At 35.0% G+C, this 26,935-nt stretch overlaps 1 protein-coding gene across 3 annotated transcripts in view; it reads right to left on the bottom strand.

Moving 5' to 3' along the window:
- The window catches only part of LOC101895719 (anion exchange protein 3), a 129,110-nt gene that overhangs the window by 65,301 nt on the left and 36,874 nt on the right, over nt 1-26,935 (bottom strand). For 2 of the 3 annotated variants that reach the window (XM_059131904.1, XM_059131907.1), the window contains exon 3: nt 8,570-8,725. In XM_059131904.1, coding sequence (XP_058987887.1) covers nt 8,570-8,647 — 78 coding nt within the window. In that variant the 5' untranslated portion in view covers nt 8,648-8,725. Of the gene's footprint in view, nt 1-8,569; nt 8,726-17,579; nt 18,050-26,935 lie in introns of those variants that run through there. The other variant, XM_059131905.1, reaches the window with a different exon arrangement.

Genomic DNA, 26,935 nt, shown 5'->3' with positions numbered 1-26,935 from the left:
TGCTAAAGCAAACAGTTACCCAAAACAACAAAATATAATTAATTGTAAAAATCGAGTAAGAATTTCAACAAGCCGCCACATGTGTTCACATATTTCCATGTAACAGTGTAAACAACATTCGTAGAAAAGAGAAATAAAAATTGTACGAATTTGAGGGATTTTGTAGTTATTCCCGAAAGATTTGCAAAATTATTTACACAAGTGCATTGTTATACCCTACAACACTATGTGTTGGGGGTATTATTAGTTTGATTGGGCCAAAAATTATGTAACACCACGAAATATTGATTTCCCACATAGGAAAGTATATATGGATCTTCCTATCTCGCCGAGCTGAGTCGATCTAGCTATGTATGTCCGTCCGTCCGTCTGTCCGTCTGTCCATGTTAATTTGTAATCACTCTACAGGTCGCAATTATGGCCCGATCTTCACGAAATTTAGAATGGAGGTGGGGCTAGGGTCAGAATAGAACCCTATTTCTTTTGGAGATGATTTCCAAATGTTTGGGGGTTGAAATGGACCAAATACTGAAAAAATATCGGATTTTGCAGTAGCTATTTCGCATGTAGCTAGAGTTTAGGGCGGGGAAGAAGCCTACCAATTTGGGTGGTCATCGGATAATATTTAGCGGGTAAAATAGACCATTTTTTTTGTAGAAAAAATTCAAAATTTTTCATTAAACCGCGAATATTTTAAATCCCGGCGAAATCACAAAGCCATGTCAAGGATACTTCTGATCTTTACATTGATGTTAACATCCAATATTTATGTCATATTTATTTTGGCATATTTTCATTTTGAATTAAACATTTGGTAATATTTCTACAGCTAACAAAACTAAGTAGTTAGGATATCATATACAGATCGCATTTATGGCCCGATCTTTACGAAATTTTGCATGGGGATAAGATGAGGGTCAAAATAGAAGCCTCCTCTTTTTGGAGATGATCGCCATATATTTAGGGGTTGAAATGGACCAAAAAACTGCAAAATTGTCAGGAGGTCATAATTATCGCCCGATCCTCACGCACATTTGAATGGGGGTTACCGGACATTGCAAAAGCCAAGCAGTTTTGGATGGCCATCCAAAAATATTCAATGTGTGAAGGAGTTTGCCAACTTTTGTAGACAAAATACGAAAATGTCCATTCCAGAGACTTTTTGGAGAATTCACAAACACAGGAAAGACGCACTTCTGACTATTTCGTTAACGCTGATTTCATTGAAGAATATAGTCAAATGTCTGTATCTCATATAGATGCGTTTCAGTCAAAAACCAATAATAAATGTTAATCTTTTGCCACTTTTGAGAGATTATGGGTCTTTGGGAAATATTGGGGAAATTTTGGGGAATATATTCCAGATCTAGGAAGACCATTTAAGTGCAACATCTACCAATAAATTGGAAATGAGCAAATTAGTTTAAGTTGCTATTATTTGAACATTAGAGAACGAAACCTGATGGTTTTCTTTTATTATTTGTCACAATATCTAGTGGAATTCTTTCGAGTATTTCGCCTATATAAACTGTATCGTTTATTATAGTGTTGTAGGGTATTCAACGGTCGGCCCCGCTCGACTGTAGCGTTTGCTTACTTGTTTTTGTTTAGGTATGTATTTATTTATACAGACGTTGAAATTTATTGTAAATATATTTTGTAAAATGTAAATATAAAGAGAAAATAATAAAATAAAAACATCTCTATTTACTGTCAACATGGACTCCGTGAGCAAGGAGGAATATCGATTTGTTAAATATACTAGGTAATGAGGGAGGAGATGATTTCCACATTGCCACATAGCGGTAAGGGTATTATGTCTTTGTGTATTTGTTTGTAACAGGGAGAAAGAAGCGAGATAGACCCATAATTACTTTTGAAGATCTTCATAGAATCACTTTCTAAGTCGATTTATGCATGTCAGTCCGTCCGCCTGTCCATGTATGTATTCTTGTGCAGGTCGCATTTATTATCAGATTGAGATGAAATCTTCCAAAAAATATTTGTCTGGGCCCCGAACGAACCCCTTTTGAAATTGATGAGAATCGATTCAAATTTAAATATAGTTGCCATATATATCTTCAACCGATTTCGGGTGAATTGTGCACCAAATTGCCAATACCGGTCCAAATGACCTGAATTTTGGCACATCCCACGGAATTCTGTCTAGAAGCAAGTACATCAAATTTGCTGAAAATCGGTTCATAAATAGCTATATCTCCAACATAAATGTTTCATCCGATTTGGAGTTTTAAGTCCCTCACATGAGTAATATGCACTCCACAAGAATAATATTTAGTATCATATATCAGATACAGCCCAGAAATACCTCTGTCAAATCGAGATCGGATCAGATCAGATTTGTATATAGCTCCCATATATATTTATCCGATTTCAGATTTATTGTGCACCAAAAGGCTAATATCAGCCCAAATGGACTGCATTTTGGCACTTCCGACGAATTTCAGATATAGCTATAGCTCCCATACATATGTTTCATACGATTTGGGGTTTTAAGTCCCTCATATGCGTAATATGCACTCCACAACAAGGATATTTGATACCGGACATCAGATACAGCTAGAAAATACCTTTGCCAAATTTTATCGAGATCTTTATCTTCGATATAAATCCTTATCAGAGTTATGGGTTATTGTCCACCATATATGTAATACGTATACGGAACGTATACGCTCCCACTGTGAAACGGTTTCCGCCAAAGTAAAAGGAGGCATTTGTGACAGAACCGGAGCTATATCCAAATATGAAACGATCTCGATCAAATATGGCAGAGGTATTTCTAACCACTAAAGGTGTACCAAATATCATTGTTGAGAAGAGCATATTAAGAATGTGAGGGACTTCAACACAAAATCGGATAAAACATATATATGGGACTTATAGCTATATCTGAACCGATTTTCATCAAATTTGAAGTACTTGCTTCTTGACTGAATTGGGTCGGAAGTGCAAAAATCCACTCCATTTGGACTGATATTAACACTCTGGTGCACAATAAACGTGAAATCGGTCGAATATATATAGCTCAAATCTGATCCGATCTTAATAAATTTTGGAAAAAGTATTGCTGGGCTGTATCCGAAATCTGGTACCAAATATCACTTTCGTGGAGGGCATAATACTGATGTGAGGGACATAAAAACACAAAATCGGATGAAACATATATATGGGAGATATACCTACATCTGGACCGATTTTTACCAAATTTGAAGTACATGCTTCTACACTGAATTCAGTCGGAAGTGCCGAAGTACATCCTATTTGGACAAATATCATATATTTGGCGCCCAATAAAATTGAAATCGGTCGAAGATATATGTTTGAGCTAAATTCAAATTTGAACCAATTTCAATAGGGTTCGTCCTTGGGCCAAACAAAAGTTGTTTGAAAAGTAAACATTTCATCTCAATCGGATAAAAATACGATCTGCATTTTGTTCACAAAAATAAATGGATAGACGGACGGACTGACATGCATAAACAAACTCAGAAAATAATTCTATGAGGATCCTGAAAAGTAACTATGGGTCTATCTCGTTTCCTTGTCCATGTTACAAACAAATGACCACTATGTGATGTAGGATATAAATACCGAGTACAGGGAGGTAAAGTTATATGGCGGTTATACGAAGGCGTAGATCTGCACAGATAATTTTTTATCCTAGGAAGTAGTACCCATTGCAAACTTCAAAATCCAAATTTGAAATAGTTCCGGTTAAAAGTGAAACAAAATCATAAAATTACTGAATATAAGAGGATTGCGAAATCCAAATACCAAATTTAATACAATTTCGGAGAAAAATGTTGCAAAAATGATCAAAATACCGAATAGCTGGAGGCATAGTTAAATGGTGACTACCAAATCTTGAATCAACATGGACAATTCTTTGCAAAGATGTTTCCCACATTTAGGGAAGCCAAAGAGCCAACTTGCAGCGAATTATGTTCATAAATATGACTAAAAGCAAAACACCTTAAATCTGGTGGTGCAGTAATATGGACTAAATCGAAATCTGGGCCTATATGCCCCATAGTAGGCCGAAATATGCCATCTTCGCACCAGATCTTGTATTAATAAAAATATCACGATGTGTGAAATTTGGAAACGATTGGGCTATAATGTTAAATTTTATACGAGTAATACTATTCCAAATGTTGACCCTTTTTAGGGAAGGTACTAGTAGCTGTGGTCCCATTTGTCCCGCCTCCATACAAGATACAGATATGGTTAAAATATTAGTATGTGCGAAATATAAAGATAATCGTACTCTTCTTTCACATTATAAACGAGATTATTCAAAATGTTGACCTCTTGTTTGGGGAGGTACTAGAATGATGGAAAGATATTGTCGATTTTCGTACCTGACCTAGCGCTGATAAAAATATTAGAATTTTCAAAGCGTGCAAAAAATTGGATTAACCTTTCTTGTTCTTTAAGGTAAATTATAATAACGTAATAACATACTGAATATACGCTTCATAATATGGAGGATGATATTATCACGTTATTCCACATGTCGATACAAAACTTCCGCCATTAACTGTAGGCTAGTGTTGAAAATGAACAAAAAAAGAGTTGCAAAAAAAAAAAAACATGACACAACAATAAAAGACAATAGACAAAATATCGAAAAAAAAAACATATCTCCATGCGTAATGATAATTGTGTCAAGTCATTAAGTTCGGGCCAATGGCAAAACTTTCGATACGATTAATTTATTTTTAGAAATAAATGCAATATGAAAAAAATCTATATAATAAACAAAACAACGATTTTGAAAAATGAAAGTAATCTTAAACGGGTTGCTTTAGGTACGTAACACACTCTTGACACACACACGTACACCATATTCATCAACAACAAGGTATTTAGAGGCATACTGTTAGAGCTTATATACACAAGCATGGATTATATTTTACTATACCCTACACCACATAGTGGTATGGGTATTATGTTTTTATGCATTTGTTTGTAACAGGGCGAATGAAGCGAGATAGACCAATGGTAATTTTTGAGGATCATCATCTGTCCGTCCATCTATCCATGTATTTTTGGAACAAAATGCCGCTCGCATTTATTATCCGATTGAGATGAAATTTTCCAAACAATATTTGTTTAGTCCAAGGACGAATCCTATAGAAATTGTTGAGAATCGGTCCAAATATAGATATAGCTCCCATATGTATCTTCAACCGATTTCGGGTTAATTGTGCGCCAAATAGTTGTGCATCAGCCCAAATGGACTAAATTTTGGCACATCCGACCAAATTTAGTCTAGAAATAAATACATCAAATTTGGTGAAAATCGGTTTAGATATAGCTATATCTCCCGTATATTTGGTATGTGTCTCTCACATACATAATGTGCACTCCACAACAAAAACCTTTGGTATCAGATACAGCCCAGAAGTGTTTAAAGTGTTTTTGTCAAGATCTGTTCAGATTTGGATATAACTCCCATACATATTTTTTACGTTTTTGTGCACCAAATTTTGCACCTTTGTGGGGGAGGTACAAGAAGGAGTGGACCGATATATCCCAACTTTACAAAAGACCTTGGGTTAATAAAAATATTGTGATGTGTGAAATATGAAGAAAACCAGATGCTTATTTCGGATTTTATTATCGTTTTGGTTATTCAAAACTTTGACCCATCCATCTTTATAACAGATCTTGTGTTGATAGAAATATTGAGATGAGCCAAGTCTGAATGAATATCAGATTTTAATTTTGCGTTTTATGAGTTGTGGGGGAGGGACCAGAATTATTAGACCAATATATTCCAGCTTCACACCAGGCCGTGGGTTAGTAAAAATATTGTGATTTGTGTAATTTGAAGACAATCGGTCTCTTCCATCACATTTTATAAGAGTTATAATTATTCAAAATTTTGACAGTTTGCGGGGGAGGTACTTTATTTTCGCACCTGACCTAGCACTGATGCAAATGTTAAGATTTGCAAAGTTGGAGCAAAATCATATTATTCGTTCCCTTTATGTGCAGTAAAATATCTTTTCGAAAATTTTTACCTCTTGTGGGCGATGTACCAGATGGAGTGACCGATATTGCCCATCTTCGAACTCGATCTAAGTTTGATAATAATATAATAGAGACCTAAACCGTTTTTTTTTTTGATGAGTCACGTTTTGGCCTATCAAATGATATATGCCCTCCGTAGCCATGTAGTGTACGAGCTGTTCCCTTCTATCATACCCTTCACCATAGTATGTATATAACACGGAATGGCAAACTTAATATACCCTACAGTTTGCCATTCCGTTTGTAGCTCCTCGAAATATACATTTCAGACCCCACAAAATATACATATTCTTGATCAGCATAAAATTCTATGTCGATTTAGCGATGTCCGTCCGTCTGTGAAAATGACTCTAGCTTCCGAACGAAATGAAGTAGGTTGATAAAATTTTACTCAAATGTATATTATATCTGCAGGACTTTTGGTATTGAAAATGGGGCATGTAGGTCGACGTTTTGATATAGCCCCCACATAATGGTACCATCCTATTTTCGGTATTTTGGTGATATAAATGACATTATTCACCGGAAATATTTCAAATTTGATATTTGAAGTTCGTAATGGATACTATAGCCCAAGACAGAAAATTATCTGTGCAGGTCTACGTCTTCTTATAGCTCCCATATGACGGTACATCCCGATATTCGGTATTTTGATGATTTTAGCGACATTATTCACCGGAATTGTTTCAAATTTCGCTTTTGAAGTTCGTAATGGATACTACGGCCTAAGACAGAAAATTGTCTGTGCAGGCCCACGCCTTCGTATCGCCACCATATAAAGGTGCCAGCCGATATTCGATATATTGATGATTTTAGCAACATTATTCACCGGAATTGTTTCAAATTTGGTATTTGGAGATCGTAATGGATACTACAGCCTACGACAGAAAATTATCTGTGCAGGTCCACGTTTTGGTATAGCCCTTTATTCGGTATTTTGATGATTTTAGCTACATTATTCACCGATTTTTTTCAAGTTTCGCATTTGAATATTTTAATAGCTTATGACAAAAAAGTATCCTATGGAAGTCCACGTCGTAATATAGACCCTAATATAACGGCTACATTCGGTATTTTTCAGATTTTGACAGAATTGTTTTTTTTTTTTTTTTTTGAAATTTCCAAATTTGTTGAAAATGGTTAAGGGTATTCAAAGTTCGGCCCGGCCGAACTTACAGTTTTTTACTTGTTATTTTTTGTGCTCTCTCCAGTGTTATTGACTTGAGAAACGAAGTGGCGAACAAAACATTCGGATAGGTGAGTTGTCAGAAGTTGGTTGTGTCGTTTGCTGATTAATTAACTTTTAGGGGCAAAGATCTATTATTGTCTAATGTCATCTTAGGTGTGTACGATAACCCAATAATTTGTAATAATTTCTACAAATTATTACAGAATGTTGTTCAATAACCCATATCTCCTGTAAATGCGAAAGATTTGGAAATACATTCTACATTACTGAGTAACTGAGAATTTACAAATTCTTACTGAGAAAATGTACTCAGTAAACAAGTAAAAAGGCTGTAAGTTTCACCATTTGGACCGAATTTGGCAACTTTCAAAAAAAAAAAAAATTAAATCCGTTAAAAATTCTGTTAAAGTTTTATTTTAACAGAATAGACCAGAATATTTTAGTGTCTATACGACGAAGTGGACATGCATAGGCAACTTTTGTCATTAGCCATTACAATATTCAAATGCGAAACTTGAAAAAAAAAACGGCGAATAACTTAGCTCATACCGAACATCGGGAGGTGCCGTTATATGGGGGCTATACGAAGACGTGAACATGCACAGACAATTTTCTGTCTTAGGCTGTAGTATCCATTACGCACTTAACATACCAAATTTGAAACAATTCCGGTAATTAATGTCGCTAAAATCATTAAAATACCGAATATCGGAAGGTAACATTATATGGGGGCTATACCAAAACGTGGATTTACATGGCCCATTTTCAATACCAAAAGTCCTGCAGACATAATATACATTTGAGTAAAATTTAATCAGCCTACTTCATTTCGTTCGGAATCTAGAGTGATTTCCACAGACGGACAGGCGGATAGACAGATGGCGGGCAGACGGACGGACATCGCTCCATCGACATAGAATTTTATGCTGATCAAGAATATATATACTTTGTGGCGTCTAAAATGTATTTTCGAGGTGTTACAAACGGAATGACAAACTTAATATACCCTCCATACTATGGTGGAGGGTATAAAAACTAGTATAGTCTAATGTCATCTTAGGTGTGTACGATAACTTTATAATTTGTAAAAATTTCTACAAATTATTACAAAATGTTGTTCAATAACATAGCTCTAGTAAATGCGAGAGAATTGACAAGACATTCTACATTGCTGAAAATTTTCCAAAACTGAGAATTTACAAATTCTAACTGAGAAAATTTACTCAGTAAAATATTACTACAAAAACAATAACAATGTTGATGTTGTCAAATGTTTTGTTGGTGTAAACACCTTATGTAAATAATTTCCTTTACACTTACCTTTTTCGTACTAAATCCCAAAAACGACAGTTTTCGGACATTACTGTCACCAGAGGAACCCTGGCCACTGAAACTCATTTTGATGGTATCTTCCTTCTCCTCTTTATGTTGCTGCTATGAGGTTGAGGATTTTCTGAATATTTCCAAAAATTATAACTGTAAATAGAAGAGAGCAGAAATAAATTATGAATATAAATCACTTAAAAGAACAAATTGCAGTATGTTTTAATAGAACGATAGTTAGGTATATCACTGTAAGAACTTGTGTAACAACAACGGCAACAGCAAAAACAATAAAATTAAAAAAAATCCTAAAGCAATAATGTCACAATGTTTTCTTAAATGTAATTGCGCCTTGCCGTTTAATTAAAGTCACGCATGTATCTTGTCACGCAAACAAACGTTATGATATCAAATGAATCCCCATATCATTCACATCATTTGGCTACTTGCATCTTCATTAAACACCCTGTTCTAATCGCAATCATGTCTGTTTTCATGTCATAACGTCATCGACATCAGAGCGTAGCCGATCAATGATGACAATGAAGATGATGATGATGATCATCATCATAATTGTTATTGCCAATTAATAAAAGCACGAGACTGGGTGTTTTTTTTTTTTAATTTCATTCCTATGTAATCAATTAAGCCCACTCCTCATTGTTGTGAAACATTTTTGTTGTGTCTCCAAAGTTCGTCTGCCAACGAAGAATATTCTACAAAGAATAAATAATAATAATAAAGAAATTGCCGATAGCCTGTATGATCGATAGTTCGTTCGTTCGGCCGTTGGTTCGATTGGCCATACATAACTCAGTCGTTCTACGACATTCATTCATTCACACTGTGAGCGAGACTGTCACAAATAATGAATTGAGTTTAATTTATTGACAGTGTTAATAAAATAGCTTGGAATGTTTAGAGTAATAATTTCACAATTTCAAACAATAAATGACATTTCAAATAATTGGGAAGGAAATATTCCATTATACATTTTCTGAACACACGTCCGTACACACGTATGTTTGAATGTGCGCAATACTTTTGTTTTTGTTTACACAGAATTTTTACAAAAAACGGTTGTTTGATTTTAAGGTAAGAGCAAAGCTACCGAACAGTTCTAATTTTATATCCTTAACTTTGTCATTCCGTTTGTAACTCCTCGAAATTCTCTTGTTAGACCAACCAATGTACATACATATATTCTTGATCAGCGTAAAATTTTAAGTCGATTTAGGGATGTCCGTACATCGGAGAGACAGACAGTCTCAGTCTTTGGAAAGATTTGAGACAAACGGCTAAAATTTTGAACACATGTGTATTTTGCCAGTAGGCAGGTTAAATTCGTGAATGGGCGATGCTGGTCCACGTTTTCGTAGTGGAAGCTGCTGATATATGGGGGTTATATCGGTATTTGGGTGATTATATCAACATTTTATTTTTTACCGGAATTGATTCAAATTTCGTATTTAAAGTTCGTAGTGGGTACTACAGCCAAGACAAAAAATTGCATATGCATGTCCACGTCTTCATATAGCCTCCATATAAAGATACCTCCCGATATTCGGTATTTTGATGATTTTAGCGACATTATTCCCGGAATTGTTTTAAATTTCACATCTGAAGTTCGTAGTGGGTACTACAACCTATGACAGACCAGTAAGGAAAAGTCAAAAGTCGTGTGGTGCCGACTATATGATACCAAACACCACGATGCATATTTAGTAAAGCCTCCGTAACAAAAGAATTTATTTGAGGTAGATCATACTATTGGCTTTAGGGCAGCTTTAATTTGGTTCCAAAGAGTTTGGTTCGTATGGGAGGTAATCCAATTCTGTATCAATTTTCACTAAAATTGACGGAGACATTTTAATCTTTTATACCAAGTAACATTGCTATAGCTTCGGCCGGGCCGAACTTTGAATACCCTCCACCATTTTGAACAAATTTGGTAATTTTCAAAAAAAAAAAAAAAAATCTGTTAGGGTCTATATGAGGACGTGGACTTGCATAGGCAACTTTAGTCATTAGCTATTACAATATTCAAAAGCGAAACTTAAAAATCTGTTCATAATGTAGCTAAAATCATCAAAATACCGAATATAGGGAGGTACCATAAATTTGAAAAAAAAAATTCTGGTTAATAATTTCGCTAAGATCATCAAACTACCGAATATCGGGAGGTATCGTTATATGGGGCTATACGAAGACGTGGACCTGCACGGACATTGTAGTATCCATTACGAACTTCAAATACCAAATTTCAAAGAATTCCGGGAATAATGTCGCTAAAATCAACAAAGAATCAAATTTCGGGAGGTACCGTTATATGGGGGCTATACGAAGACGTGGACCTGCACAAACAATTTTCTTCCATAGGATGTAGTATCCATTACGAATTCCAAATGCGAAATTTGAAACAATTCCGGCAAAAATAGCCGCTAAAATCATCAAACTACTGAATATCGGGGGGTAACGTTATATGGGGGCTATACCAAAACGTGGACCTACATGGCCCATTTTCAATACCAAACGTCCTGCAGACATAGCATACATTTGAGTAAAATTTTATCAATCTACTTCAATTCGTTCGGAAGCTAGATTGATTTCCACAGACGGATAGACGGGCGGACATCGATAAATCGACATAGAATTTTATGCTGACCAAGAATATATATACTTTGTGGGATCTAAATGTATATTTCGAGGTGTTACAAACGGAATGGAAAACTTAATATTCCCTCCATACTATGGTGGAGGGTATAAAAATATATATATCGGAGCCGAGTTCCACCAAATGGAAACGTACGTCACAAAATTCACTCCATTTGGTCTGATATTAGTTATTATTTGCATAATAGACCTGAAATGGGATTAAGGATATATATGGGAGCCATATCCACATCTTAGCCGATCTCGATAAAATTTGGCAAAGGTATTTCCGACCTCTAGAAGATATCTGGTACCAAGTATCATTCTTGTCTATTGCATATTAAGAATGTGAGGGACTTAAGGACCAAATTGGACGAAACATATATATATATATGTATATATGAGAGCTAAAGCTATATCTGAACCAAATTTGATGTAATTGCTTCTAGACAAAATTTGGTCGGATGTGTCAAAATTCAGGTCATTTTGACTATTATTGAACATTTGCTGCGTAATTAAACAGAAATCGGTTGAAGATATATATGAATGCTATATCCAAATCTGAATTGATTTTGATACAATTTGGCGGAGGCATTTCTGGGCTGTATCTGATATCTGGTACTAAATATCATTCTTGTGGGGTGGATATTATGTCAGGGACTTAAACACCAAATCGGATGAAACAAATATATGAGATATAAATGCTACCTACATTTTGTTCACAAGAATACATTGACAGACGGACTGACATGCATAAATCGATTCAGAAAGTGTTTCTATAACAATCCTTAAAAGTAAATATGGGTCTATGTCGCTTCCGTTGCCACATTACAAACAAAGACATAATACCCTTACCATTATGCGGTGTAGGGTATAAAAATTGCAAATAGAGGACCACGTCTTAGTATAGCCCCCCTATAATGACTTTGATTTGAGTAGTAGTTTTTAAGAGGTTTTCTTTTTGAAAAAATTCAAGTTCCTTCAAAATGGTGGACGTTATTAAAAGTCCGTCCAAGCCGAACTTAGCTGCTGTTTTAATTGGTGTTATATAGTTACTTTTTGGCTGTTTGAGTTATATTTTGAACAGAATTTGATGTTAATTGGCCGTTTGTGTTCCCTATGTGTGTGTGAAATATCCGTGCAAAGAACCCGATAATCGGTATTTTGATTATTTTCGGAATTGTATCAAATTTAGCATTGGGAGTTTGTAGTTTTTTGAAAAGCCTAATAAAATAAGAAGATTTAGCCTTGTCTGTCCGCCCGTCTGTACGTCTGTTGTAATTACGCTAGAGTCAAAACGAATTAAGATAGGAAGCTAAAATTTTGCACAGATTGACCTCAGGCAGGTCAAGTTTGGTCCACGATATCATATAGACCCCATATAACGGTACCCCCGATAACGGTACCCCCGGAGTTGTCAGAAAATTCACACAATGAGTTCCTTCTGAGTACTTTACCCCCTGGATGATAATTGTCTATATAGGTTCAAGATATCGTGTAGCCCCCATGTAACGGTACCCTACCCCCTTCCCCCGAAATTCGTTATTTTAAAGATTGTAACGAAATTATTCACCGGAATTGTTTCAAATTGTACATGCAGGTCCACCTCGTCGTATAACGATATTCGGTATTTTGATGAATTTAGGGACATTATTTACCCGAATTGGTCCAAATGTTGTGTTTGAACCCCAATGTATCGGGTTTCCTTTGAGCGGCAATTTTCGAAGGATTTTTTTTGGAAAATTTTCAACTTACTTCAATTATTTTTTTGCATTTTGCAAATTCCTTCCAAATGGAGGAAATTATTAAAAATTCGGTCGGGCCGAACTAAGCTATTCTCTTATTTGTTATTTTTGCTACGTGTTATTTTTGTTACTTGTTCAGACTTTGCTACAAATGTTCTTATAATTGAACTATTCAATCTGACTTATGGAAAATTCCAAGTGGATTAGATAGTACTCAGCTCAGATTAAAACTTCAAAAGAGTTTTGAGTTTTTAGGCCAAATGTTTTTTGGGGCCTTTATTCTTTACAATATACAAATGGGCCCAATAATTCAACTTATATTTTTATATTTGTAGCTTTGGAAATTAATATAGAGCTCTGGACTACTTATCATTAAAAATCATTGTTTTAAAAAATTGTGATCGATTTTGTATGGGTGTCAGACTATGCAGGAGTTATGGGTAACGAAATAACAAAGTCACAGGCAAGGACTGCCATAGAATTAGCCGCAGTAACTCACCAAATCCCTATGGGAAAAGCCAAATGAAGCAAAAAAAAATAGCTTAATTGTGGTAAATGAAGCAGATATTAGTACAATGACAGACATTTTGACGGGGAACCTTAATCGCATAGATATGTGGAGGGTCTGTGGAGGAGAAAATTAAACGTTGGAACACTCTCTCTCTCTCTGTCCAGCTTTTGCTAACAAAAGAACCCAGTATTTGGGAAATGGGTCTTAAAAAAAATTAGAGTGATTTATATTTAAAAGTTAAGGGACATTGTAAAAAAAACAAAATGCTTCCATAGCAAACATTTCTTTAAAACAACAGGCCTGTTCTAGCTGTAGTCTGACAATTTAGAATCCTACATATAGTTTGCGATATCTGATTATAAACTTCAATAAAATCTGTTTCAATGTAAAGGTCAGAAGACCATTGTCAAGTGCTACTGATTTTGGCGGTAAGTGTCTTTCAGCCTCAAAAGCATACGTTGTTGAAGAGAAATTTTGGTATATTTTTTATACAAAAATTGTGGTATATTTAATTATTTTACCGTACCCTGTTCTAAACCCCAAACTCATGTAAAACTTCATGTCGATTGGTCTATACTTGTGACCTGTAGAACAACAGCAAAATCCTGAAAATTGTCCATTTTTGGTCCATTTTATCCCACAAATTTCCAAAATTTCCCAAAAAATTGGCTGTCTTCTGACCCAAACTCAAATTTAGCCAGGATCGGACCATTCCTGCGTGTGATTACATATTAACATAGACAGACAGACGGGCACACAAAGATAGGGGCTATACGAAGACGAGGACTTCCATACGAATTTTTTTCCAATGGCTTTTACCCAAATCAATCTTTGAATACGATTTTGAAACAATTTTTGTCAATAATGTCGCTAAAATTATGAAAATACCTAATACAGGGACGTACCGTTATATGGGGGCTATCCGAAAACGTTGATCGGCATAACCCATTTACGAACTTAAGGTGCCTACTGGCAAAATACACACGTGTGCAAAATTTTAGCCATCTATCTCAATTCGATCGAAAGATAGTGTGATTACAACAGTCAGACAGTCGAGCATCGTTAAATCTACTTAGATTTTACGCTGATGCAGAATATTCATTATAGGGTATATCAGGAGTATTTCAAGGTGTTACGAACAGAATGACAAAACTAATATAAACTCCATAGAACTGTGGAAGGTATAACAAAAATTGGTTGAAAATGATGAAAATATAATGTTTGAAATCTGAAATTTGTTAGTAGGGCCTGGACATATGAACACATTTCAAAAATGTTTACTATATTTATACGAAAAGTACGAAATAGTACTAAATTTTGTATTGGTTGAAGGAATAGAGCTGAAATCGTGAAATTTGATATATATGTCACTGTTAGTGTCTGTGGTTAAGATATGGATGTAGTTTTGGAAATGTGTACTACATTTGTATGAATAGTACTAAATAGTACTAAATTTGATATTGATGTCACTTTCATACAGACGTCACTGTTAAGGGCCGAGTCTAAGATATGGATGTGGTTTTGGAAATGTGTACTATAATTATACGAAAAGTACTAAATTTGGTATTGGGTGAAGGGATGAGCTGGAATCCCAAAATTTTCAATTGAGGTCTATTGGTATTTGGTCTTGAGATTTGGTGGTAGTGTTGCAAGTGTGTACAATAATTGTTCGAAAAGTACTAAGTAGTACCAATATAGGATCACTATTTGGATCTAGGATGGATTCGGCGAAGGCATAGAGCTGAAATATTGTATTGAGGTCACTGTAGGTTTCTAGGATTTTCATATGCAGACTTTGAAATAGTTCCGGACTGTAAAAATGGATGTGGGTCCATTGTCCAAGGGTTCTATATGCTTCTCGGTGATTTTTTAAATAAAAGGTGTAAAAGTTAAACATTTTCCTATTTTTCTTTCCGAAAAAGGAAAACTTGAATAATACAAGGTGGCGCAAAAGTAATCCTTCTATCAGAAAATGCTATAAATTTTACGATTGGCCCCTAATGTCTTAATTATAGCCAAACCAGTAAAGAAAGTCTTAAAGTCGGGCGGGGCCGACTTTATGATACCCTACACCACTTTGCAAATTTAGTAGAGCTGCGCATAACAATTAAAAGTTTTTATGGGAGAATTCAATCATACACGCTAGGATTATAATTATAATTTAAGGTTCAAAGAACTAAATATGCCGAACCATTTGTATCTTTTAAATTCGGACTTGTACTGCCCATTTGGTGCACAATTAATTTGAAACCGGATAAAAATATATTATATGGGAGCTATATCCAAATCGGAATCGATCTCAATAAAAATTGGCAAAGATATTTCTGAGCTGTATTTGATATATTTCCCTGAATATCGTTGTTATGGAGTGCATATTACGGCTGTGGGTAACAAATATGACAAATCGGATGAACAGTATATATTGGAGCTATAGCTATATCTAAACCGATCTTCACCAAATTTGACTAACTAGCTTCTAGACTCAATTCGATCGTAAGTGCCAAATTTCATCCAATTTGGGCAAATATTAGACGTTTGGTGCACAATCCAAGGTAAATCGGACGAAGTCATATATGGGAGCTATATCCAAATCTGAACCGATCTCGATAAAATTTAGCAAATGTATTTCTGAGCTGTATTTGATATGATTCCCCAAATATTATTGTTACAGAGTGCATATTTCGGCTGCGGAGGACAAAAATAACAAATCGGATGAACAATATATATGGGAGCTATAGCTATATCTGAACCGACTTCGATCAAATTTGGCACACTTATTTTCAGATCCAATCTGATTGTACGTGCAAAATTTCATACTATTCGGACTGATATTACACGTTTGGTGCACAATAAAAGGCAAATCGGACGAAGATATATATGGGAGCTATATCTAAATTTTGACCGATTATTTCCAATTTCAATAGGGTTCGTCCTTGGGCCAAACAAATGATTTGTGCAAAATTTCATCTGGATAGGGCAATAAATGCGAACTGTACTTTGTTTACAAAAATACATGGACAGACGGACGGACAGACGGACGGACGGACGGACGGACATGCATAAATCGACTCAGAATGTGATTCTATGCAGATCATCAAAAGGAACTATGGGTCTAACTCGTTTCCTTTTGCCTGTTACAAACAAATGCACAAAGACATAATACCCTGACCACCTTGTGGTGTAGGGTATAAAAATATCGGAAGTTTACTTTTGCGCCATCATGTACAAAATGGCATATGTACTTGACAGACATTCCATGACATTTTGGGGGCTACACCACATTTCCCGACGGAATGAGACTTTATGTTTTATCCTGAGTTGCAATGGATACAAATCAATTTCTTTTAAAATGTTGTTATAGCCCCCACATTGCGTCCAATATGAGGTGTTTTAATTTTTCTAATTTTCTACGAAATTAGATGACAATATATTTTTTGTGATTTGGTGCTTCCAAATGTCCATTTTCTGAAATGGGCGCCAATATAATATGAGCAAAGTGATTTAATCCTTGATATGGTGTATTGACTCGATCCTATACTTAAAAATTCGAAATGTATTCCCATGTGGGAGCAACAAGTAATCGTGCCGGCTTTTATTCATGTTATGAAAGAAAATGATTTGTTTGCGGGAATATATTTTCAGCAACTTCCCTGTATATGTATGCATACAATTTGAATAAAAGTTTAATTCTCACTCACGGTCGAATAATTTTTCTCAATTAATATCTTTTTTATGAATTTATTGAACTTGGATGAAAATCACGTGCAATAGTTCCAAGTCAAAAAATCGTTTTATTTTCACTTTTTTGACAACTAAAACACTTCAAAATGATTCATACTTATGTATTTGTGTTTATTCTTTGTAAAAATTATTTACGCCGTAGAAACTCCGAGAAGCGTCGGGGCTAAAAATTCTAGAATTTCGCCGTTACAGATTGATTAAATTTTATAGAACAGGAAATAAATCAAATGACATTTTCACACGCTAAATTTTTTATGGCTTCGATCGATTGTTTCACTGACATCGAGGACACAAATCACAACTTTGTCCTGAAACACTTTTCATAAATTATTAAATTGAATATAGAAAAGTCATTTACCGTTTAATTCAAATGCAAACAACCATTTATTGCATTGTTTTATTTGTCTACTCCTTTTCTTGATGGCCTTTAATTATTAAAGTCCTTTTTGTATTTTTTTGTTTCACTTTTTCACTTTACAGCGCCACAAGTGATTGTGTCGCACAATTTCACACCAACACGAACCGAATTGAGTCAACGCCACACTTCACGCCTTATGAATATGTATGTATAAGATAATGTATTGGGAATAACAACAAAATTGAATAAATTAAGGATAGAAGGATACACTAAGCGAAACAAAACAAAAATAACTACAACAACTACAACAGCGAAGCAAGCGGACGGCAAACAAGAAGTATCGATTATAACCGCACGAATGTTAAAATCGATATGAACTTGTTGCTAAAGAACACACGGCGATTTATGCACCATCAAGTCAGCCACACGATATAGACACCACAGCAGACAAGCGGATAGACAGACAGTAGCAGAGTTACCAAAGTAATAATCATCGTCATTGGTTGCCTGCCAGCCTGCCTGCTTGTGATATCGAAGTCGCCGACGATAAAAGACAGGCGTTGAACAACAACAACAACACCCACCAACTGAACGACCGACAAACAAACCTTACTACGGCACCTACAAAATTAAATCTCTTTTCAAACCCCGAAACCCTTTGTTGACAAACTTAAATAACCAAGCTACCGGGCTCGTCTGTGCCGTCTCGGTCTCACATTCAAGTACACACTCACACACATAATTCAAATCATTAGAAGTGCACGTTTCCTAATTCAACGACAGGAACGAACGACAATTTACTCAAATCTCCATCGCATACTTTCTCATGTGTTTGCTCGGAACGTAGTTAATCAATAAACAATTGAAGAGAGAGAGACAATGTAATAACAAAAACCAATTCGCCCTGCACAGTGATTAGCAGCATTAGGTCTAAATGGCTTAGCAGTCTGATGAGTTAGTTTTCTATTAACAGTATGTCGATCATGGTCCAGTCAAAATATATACAAAAATTCTCTGAAAGCTAAATTTGGGGTTAAGTGCTATGATTTGCATTACAAATAAAGTCCCTATCGATGCCAAGTGTGCAGAAAACGTTACTAGGGGTCATAGGTCTACATTTTCAGTTCTTTGATTTTTACCTTGAAATCGGTTTCTTTTATCGAAAACTAGATCAAACAAAATGTGGACATCTCAAAATCTCCACAACAATGTTTTTCACTAAGAGTTACTAGTTTAAGATATCGTGATTCGAAAGGCCACATTATGTGTCTGCTGTTGGCTGGTTGGTGCGATGGGTAACTCTAGAAGGAAGTACCCGAAGTTTAAAACTTTCAAAATATTGTATACTTCATATAATAGGGAGAGGCTACTTGATATTGTTCAAACATGGTAGTATTTATGTCAATCTTGAGTTAGGTGCGAAAATGGAGAATATTAAACCACTTCTTCTAGCGCTTCCCCCACAAACGGAGTTTTCCGGCAGGAACCGTTGAGACTACCCATCATGATTGAGTTTAATCGTATGCTCCAACATCCTTTAAATATAGGTTGATACTAGCAAGCGTCAGCAATTACGAAAAGTCTACCTTTAAATTTAGATTAATTCCAACAGTTCGTATTAGGCCTTTTACAGTATGGAGGGTATATTAGGTTTGTCATTCCGTTTGTAACACCTCGAAATATACATTTTAGAACCCACAAAGTATATATATTCTTGATCAGCATAAAATTCTATGTCGATTTTGCGATGTCCGTCCGTCTGTGGAAATCACTCTAGCTTCCAAAAGAAATGAAGTAGGTTGATAAAATTTTACTCAAATGTATATTATGTCTGCGTGACTTTTGGTATTGAATAAGGGCCATGTAGGACCACGTTTTAGTATAGCCTCCATATAACTCCCTATTTTCGGTTTTTGGTGATTTAAGCGACTTCGTTCATTGGGAATTTTTCAAGTTTTGTATTTAAAGTTCGTAATGGGAACTACAGTCTGTGACAGAAAATTGTCTATGCTCGTCCAGGTCTTCGTATAGGCCTCATATATCAGTACCTCCCTATATTCGGTATTTTGCGGATTTTAGGTACAATATTCACCGAAATTATTTGAAATTTTGTATTTGAAGTCTTTAATAGATACTACAGTCAATGACAGAAAATTGTCTATACAGGTCTATGTCTTCGTATAGCACCAATACAACGGTACCTCCCTATATTCGGTACTTTGATGGTTTTAGCTACATTATTGACCGGATTTTTTTAAAGTTTCGTATTTGAATATTGTAATGGCTTATGACTATTTGCCTATGCAGGTCCACGTCTTCGTATTTTAACGATTTTAACAGAATTGTTAACGGATTTTTTTAATTACCGAATACGTTACAAATGGTGAAGGGTATTTAAAGTTCGGTCCGGCCGAACTTACTGCTTTTTTACTTGTTAGTACTCAAATTTTTATTTTATTTTTCAGAATTTTCGGAAAGAATAATAAGAAAATGCTTATATTTTACACCAAAATGCATTTAAAGCCTTTCATTTCGTAGTTTAACGAGAAGGATATTAATAGAAACATTTCACAAGGGACCTACATCCAATTTTTTGCCCAAAATTATTTCAACGTCTGAAACCCCTGAAACCAACATTGATCTCAATATCAAAATTCAAAATTTCAGCTCCATCTCTTCACCCAATACCAAATTTAGTAATATTAAATACACATATCTAAAACAATCTACATCTTTCCATCCTAGACGCTAAAACTAATCGAAAATTAGTACCATTTAGTAGTTTTCGAACAATTATAGTGTGCGTTAGTAAAAACACCACTAAATATGAAAAGAGAACTCAATATCAAATTTCGGCATTCCAGCTCAATATCAAATTTAGTACTATTTAATACTTTTAGTATAATTATAGTACTTATTTTAAAAAACATTCTGTATCTCAATCCTAGACGCAAACATTTATCGCCACATAACAATTCACGGTTTTATCCCTTCACCTAGTACTAAATATAGTACCATTCAGTACTTTTCATTGAGATAAAAAACTGCAACAAAGTCAAATGCCATAATTTTTACATTTTTTAACATTTTCGGAAATAGCATCAAATTTTAGAATAAGTTTAGATTTGTTCGAATTGGCACGAATTATGAAACCGTCACACGTCACAATGTTGCTCTGCGGTATTTTGGCCCATTCTGAGCTGATCGACACTTTGGTATTTTTAAGTGCCCACCTTGCTTTGGAAAATACTCCAGACACAATAGTCCAACGGATTGGTATCCGGAGATTTTGGTGGCCATTGTGCGCTGAAGCGAGGAACCTACTTTTATAACCATTCTTGGGTGACGCGTGCTGAGTGCGATGGTGCTGAGTCCTGTTGGAATGTCCAAGCTCTGCGGCCCAAAATGTTTGCGTGCCCAAGGCTTTAATACACCCTCCAGAATATTTTCGCGATAATATTCGGCATTTATTCTGATGCCACGGTCGATTAATACGAGTGGAGAGCCACCATCGGCTGTTATGGCGGCCCACGGCATCGCCATTGTCGGCGCTTGAGTTCTGGTGGCCAACCGAAGGTGTTCATTTTCAAATGACCTCTTTGGCAAGTAAACACGATCATTTTGTTTCTTTACTAAATGCTAGACAACGAGAAAACCAAATTCAGCAGTTCACTACTTTCGGCCAAGCGAAGCAACTCTTTAGCTCTTTTGAGTCTATTTTCTTTCCGTTGCGGTGAAAGTTCTTGCACTTTTTGGAATTGCCACGGCTTTACCCCGAGCGATATGTTCAGCTCACGAGCCATTTTTCGGCCACAGCGTCGCGGGATTCGATCAAGTCGCATCTTTACTTTTCGAACCATTTCTGCTAATTTTGTTGTTTTCTTCCGTCCACTTCCTTGATGTCGGTATTCTCGAACAATTTCGTTTATTTGATGCACCAATCACAATAATGAAATTTGGAATGAGTGAGGGGATTTGATTAGAAAAAAATCTGCAAAATTATTTTGAAATCGGTTCAGATTTGGATATAGCTCCCATATATATTTTCGGCCGATTTCGTTTATTTGATGCACCAAACACGATACCTATGCCCGATTCCAATGAAATTTGGCATGAGTGACTAAATTTGGTACAAAAAAAAGTTTGTCAAATTGTATTCAAATCGTTTCAGATTTGTATATAGCTCCCATATTTATTTTCGGGCGATTTTACATATTCGATGCATGCAACGCGATATGTATGTCCGATCCTAATGAAGACGAAAGAGAGACGAAATTTGGTAGCAGAAAGAAAAAAAAATTGCCAAATTATATTGAAATCGGTTGAGGTTTGGGTATAGCTCCCATATATATATTTCGCCCGATTTCATGTATGTTATGCACCAAACACGATATGTATGTTCGATTCCAGTGGTCTGGCCTAATAAATTTTAAAATAAGTAAATTATCTCATTTATGCCACTGTGCATTAAGTTAATGTTTACATCTTTCTCGGCGACTCTCTCCCTCTAGCTTTTCTCTCTTTCTCTTAAACAAACTCTTTCTCTCTCTCTCTCTCTTTCGTTGTCCAATTTCACATTTCTTGATGGAATATTTTTTTGAGTAAGTTTCAGCCATGCATGCTTACACGATACGGTATGTGGTCATATTTTTCATAGCTAATAATCTCTCAATACAGCTCGTGAATCAAGGTTATTTAGGAATTGCCGGTGGCAATAATAATATATTTTTATGTATTTATTTATCTTTCTACGACGAGTGAGCCACGAATATTTACGAACTTTCAGAGAATGTGTGTATGTATGTATGCGTTTGGTGTTTGCGATGTGACGACAATAATATCAACAAAACCAGAAGCCAAGGCACACAAAGTTAGCGTCCGAAAATAGCTATTGACAGCAGATATTAAGCGATCATCTCGTGACTTTTGTTAATTGTGCGGGTGACTTCTATAGCCTTTGTTGTTGTCGTGCAAAGACTTACCGATTTGAAATTGGTTTGTTGAGCGGCCCGAACATATAACAAAAAATTCACACATTCGAAATGAAACACAAAGGGAACAACATTGTAAAGTAATCAATTTGTTAACACTTTAGTGTACAAATAAATTTCTTTTCAACGATAATTTTGTGATGTTTTTTTTTTTTTTTTTTGTTAAAAGATACATGTGCTGATGACATGCCAGGGATTTGATATAAATTTTTGCATAAGCATTTCTTTTCACATTCGGAATACGTTTAAAACACATATGTAGGCTTGAAGCATGTTTCATTCATGATATTTACGGGGTTAGATGAAAAAACTGCAACCAACTTCAGACTGCTGTCATTTCTAAGCCACTAGTCCGAGAGCTGTTAAAATTATTCCAATGACAGCTCATTATATGGTCTACAAGCGTACAAAAGCACTTTGTTGAGAACTTTCCAGAAAAAAACATATTCGTGATGGAATTCAAGCGTGATATTGCGATATATTCGTGAGCTGAACATATCGCAATATTCCATTCGGCAAATATTGAACAATGAGCTTGGGCTAAAGCCATTGAAATTATAAAAAGCGTAAAAACTTACACCGCAACAAAAAGAAAATAGACTTAAAAGAGCTAATGACTTGCTTCGCTTGGCCGAAAGTGGTGAACTGCCGAATTTGGTTTCCTCCGAGGAGAAAACATTCGTTATCCAGCAGTTTGTAAACAAACAAAATGATCGTGGTTACTTGCCAAAGAGGTCAGCTGAAAATGTGCACCTTCAGTTGGCCACCAGAACTCAAGCGCCGGCCATGGTGATGGTGTGGGCAACCATAACAGCCGCTCGTATTAATCGACCGTGGCATCAGAATGAATGCCGAATATTATCGTGAAAATATTCATTCGTGCAGAGTGTGACGGTTTCGTTGGTCGTTTGAAGGGCATAATTCGTGCAAAAGGTTACCAAATCTAAACTTTTTCTAAAATTTGATGCTATTTCCGACATTTTTGCTTTCATTCAATAAAATTTAAAAAAAAATTAAATCAAAAGCCAGATTTTGTTGCAGTTTTTTTTTTCATCTTATCCTGTATTTTCAACAGATTTCGGTTTATTTGTGCACCAAATGGCCAATATTTGTCCAAATTACCCGAATTTTGGTACATTCAGACTGAAAGTACATAAAATCTGGGGAAAATCGGTTCAAATATAGCTATATGTTCCATATATATGTTTCATCCGATATTGGTTTTAAGTCCCTCACATGAGTTATATGCACTCCACTAGAATGATATTTGGTACCAGATAACATATGTAGCTCAAAAATAACTTTTTCCAAATTTTATCGAGGTCGGATCAGATTATTGTGCACCAAATGGCTCATATCTGTCCAAATGACCAGAATTTTAGCATATGCAACCGAATTTAGTCTAGAAGCAAGTATATTAAATTTGGTGAAAATCAGATCAGATATAGCTGTGCTCCCATATATATGTTTCATCCGATTTGGTGTTTAAGTCCCTCACATTCGTAATATATATTCGACAATAAAAATATTTGGTATCAGATATTAGATACAGCTCTGAAATAAGTGTTTAAAATTTTGTCAAGATCGGTTCAGATTTGGATATAGCTCCCCTATCTATTTTTATTCGACATCAGGTTTATTGTGCACCAAATGGCTTATATCATCCCAAAATGGAATGAATGTTGGCAATTCCTACCGAATTCATCTTAGAAACAAGTGCTGCAGATTTGGTAAAAAACGGTTTAGATGTAGCCAAAGCTCCCATATATATGTTTCATCCACATGCGTAATATACACTCCACAACAATAATCTTTGGTACCAGATATCAGATGCAGCTCAGAAATGAGTGTTTACAATTTTTTAAAGATATTAGATTTAGATATAGCTCCACATCTATCTTCATCCGATGTCGGTTTAATTGTGCACCAAATAGCCAATATCAGTCCAAATGACCTGAATTTTAGCATGTCCAGCCGAATACAGTCTAGCAGCAAGTATATTAAGTTTGGTGAAAATCGGTTTATATATAGTTATAGCTCCCATATATATGTTTCATCCGATTTTGGTTTTAAGTCCCTCACATGCGTAATATGTACTCCACAACATTAATCTTTGGTACCAGATATCAGATAGAGTTCAAAAATAAGTGCTTAAAATTTTATCAAGATCGATTCTGATTTAGATATTGCTCCCATATATATCATTATTAGATTACAGGTTTTTTGTGCACCAAATAGCTAATATCATCCTATATGGACTGAATGTTGGCACTTCCGACGGAGATACAAAGAAAAACTGAAACAAAATCAAAAGCCGTAATTTTTAAATTTGTTTAAATTTTATTGAATGAAAGCAAAAAATGTCAGAAATAGCATCAAATTCTAAAATAAGTTCAGATTTTGTTCGAAGTGCTCACCTTTGTCTGCCGAACGAATTGAAGTAGATTGATAGCCTTTTGGTCAATTGTGTGTTCCATCTGCAGGACTTTTGGTTTTGAAAATAAGCTATATAGTTCCACGTTTAGTTATAGCCCCCATATAACTTTACATCCCTATATTCGGTAATTTGATGATTTTAACCACACTGTTCACCGGAATCATTTCAAATTTCGTAATTTTTGTTCGTAATGGGTATTGCAGCCTTATATATTTTTAAGATTTTAATAAATTACTTTTCTCTATTTAAATAATAATTAATCTATTTGAATTAAATCACCCACATGTCATCTGCCATTATTTTGTTGTCGAAACGAAACGATTTCGCATTATTTATAAACCTCGCAAGCCCATCAATAATGCCAATGGACATCGACAAAGGAATTTGTCGGACACTTACGAGTAATACCCATAGACAATGGTATGTCAACATGGTTTTTAGAAAGGGCTTATATGATATATCACATAATTATTTATCGTTTCATATCATTGTTTTTTTTTTTTTTTTTTTTTTGTTTTTGTTTTTGTTTTTCGATACATATTCTCTGTACTTTGTCATGGGAATGTCGAAGTGTGGTTATGACGCGCATGGGGTGTGGGTAGAATATTTGTTTATTATTTATATTTATTTTGATTGCATTCAACATTATGTAATAATTGACAACGAAAATGAATTATTTTTTAAGCATTAATAATTTCACACAGTCTTGTGATAATTAATGTACCCATACACGTATGATAGTCGAGAGGTATATAAATCAGCGCATTTGTTAGCTGTATGTAGTGTGTCACATGTTTTGGATTTAATGCAAAGTTTGTATATAAATATGGTTTGTATGTAAAATATGCAATATAGTTTATATAAACAAATTTAACTTATTTTTGCAATAAACAAGTTAAAAAGTATTTGTAGGTACTACCGACAGATGTCCAAACAGTTGAACCCTTTATGGGAATGGTTCCAAAGGAGTGAACCAATGTTGTCCATTTCGTATCGAACCTAAATAAATATTATATAAGTATTGTGATAATTTTTAAAAAATGTTAAAATGTGCGTGAGGTTCTAGAAGTATTCCATTTTCGTACTTCATCTAATAAAGATAAAAACAAATAAGCACAACACTACAATATTTTGGAAGCCCCCTTATGTCCAAATTTATTTTGGAAGATTTCGATATTGAAATAATGTCATAGAGGCCTGCCAAGATGTTACCCTTATTTACGCACTCCGCAGTGTTGTTATGTATTCGAAAAAATTCACAAAAGCCATAATCAAATAGTCGTTTAATATGCTCGACTTCTTTCTTCTTTCAGGAAATTTTTTTTTGAAAATGGTTGAGCCTCTGAATTTAAATCTCCATAACAGTAGGCCTTAATTCTCACCCTAACGCTATTCCATGAAAAAATTCCTGAGGATCGGACGATAATTGCGACCTGTATATAATACCTTCAATACATAGTGTTGGGGGGTGTAGAAAAACTTTAAAGATTTATAATTCAAAATTGTAAGTCAAATTGAAATAATTGCATGCGATAAAAATATGACAACAATTGGAAAAATGTAACAAAAAATATCCTCTTTTTTATTGGCACATTTTTACGCGATTTTCTTAGATGTTATCCTTTTCTGGCAAGAGGCCATTCCGAATAGATGAGAATTGTGAAAATCAGTCCAGCGGTTCTTGACTTATCAGCATTCTAATTAACATTCCCTTCTTTGATATATGAGATTGTATATATTTTGCTATATATGCGAGATTTTGGCTATGTCAGAAGTGACGGTCAGAAGTGACATTTCCGTGTATTTGTGATTTCGTCAGGACAATCGGACAATTAAAATATCAGGACAATTAAAATATTTTTCTATTTTTTTATTAGTTAGTTTTCTAAAGTTCTTCTAGGTTTGGAAAGATTAAAATTTGAAACTAA

Source organism: Musca domestica, unplaced genomic scaffold (assembly GCF_030504385.1).
Source record: "Musca domestica strain aabys unplaced genomic scaffold, Musca_domestica.polishedcontigs.V.1.1 9, whole genome shotgun sequence".
NCBI lineage: Eukaryota > Metazoa > Arthropoda > Insecta > Diptera > Muscidae > Musca > Musca domestica.
The sequence above is the reverse complement of the archived record's forward strand: the minus strand, read 5'-3'. Positions and strand labels throughout refer to the sequence as shown.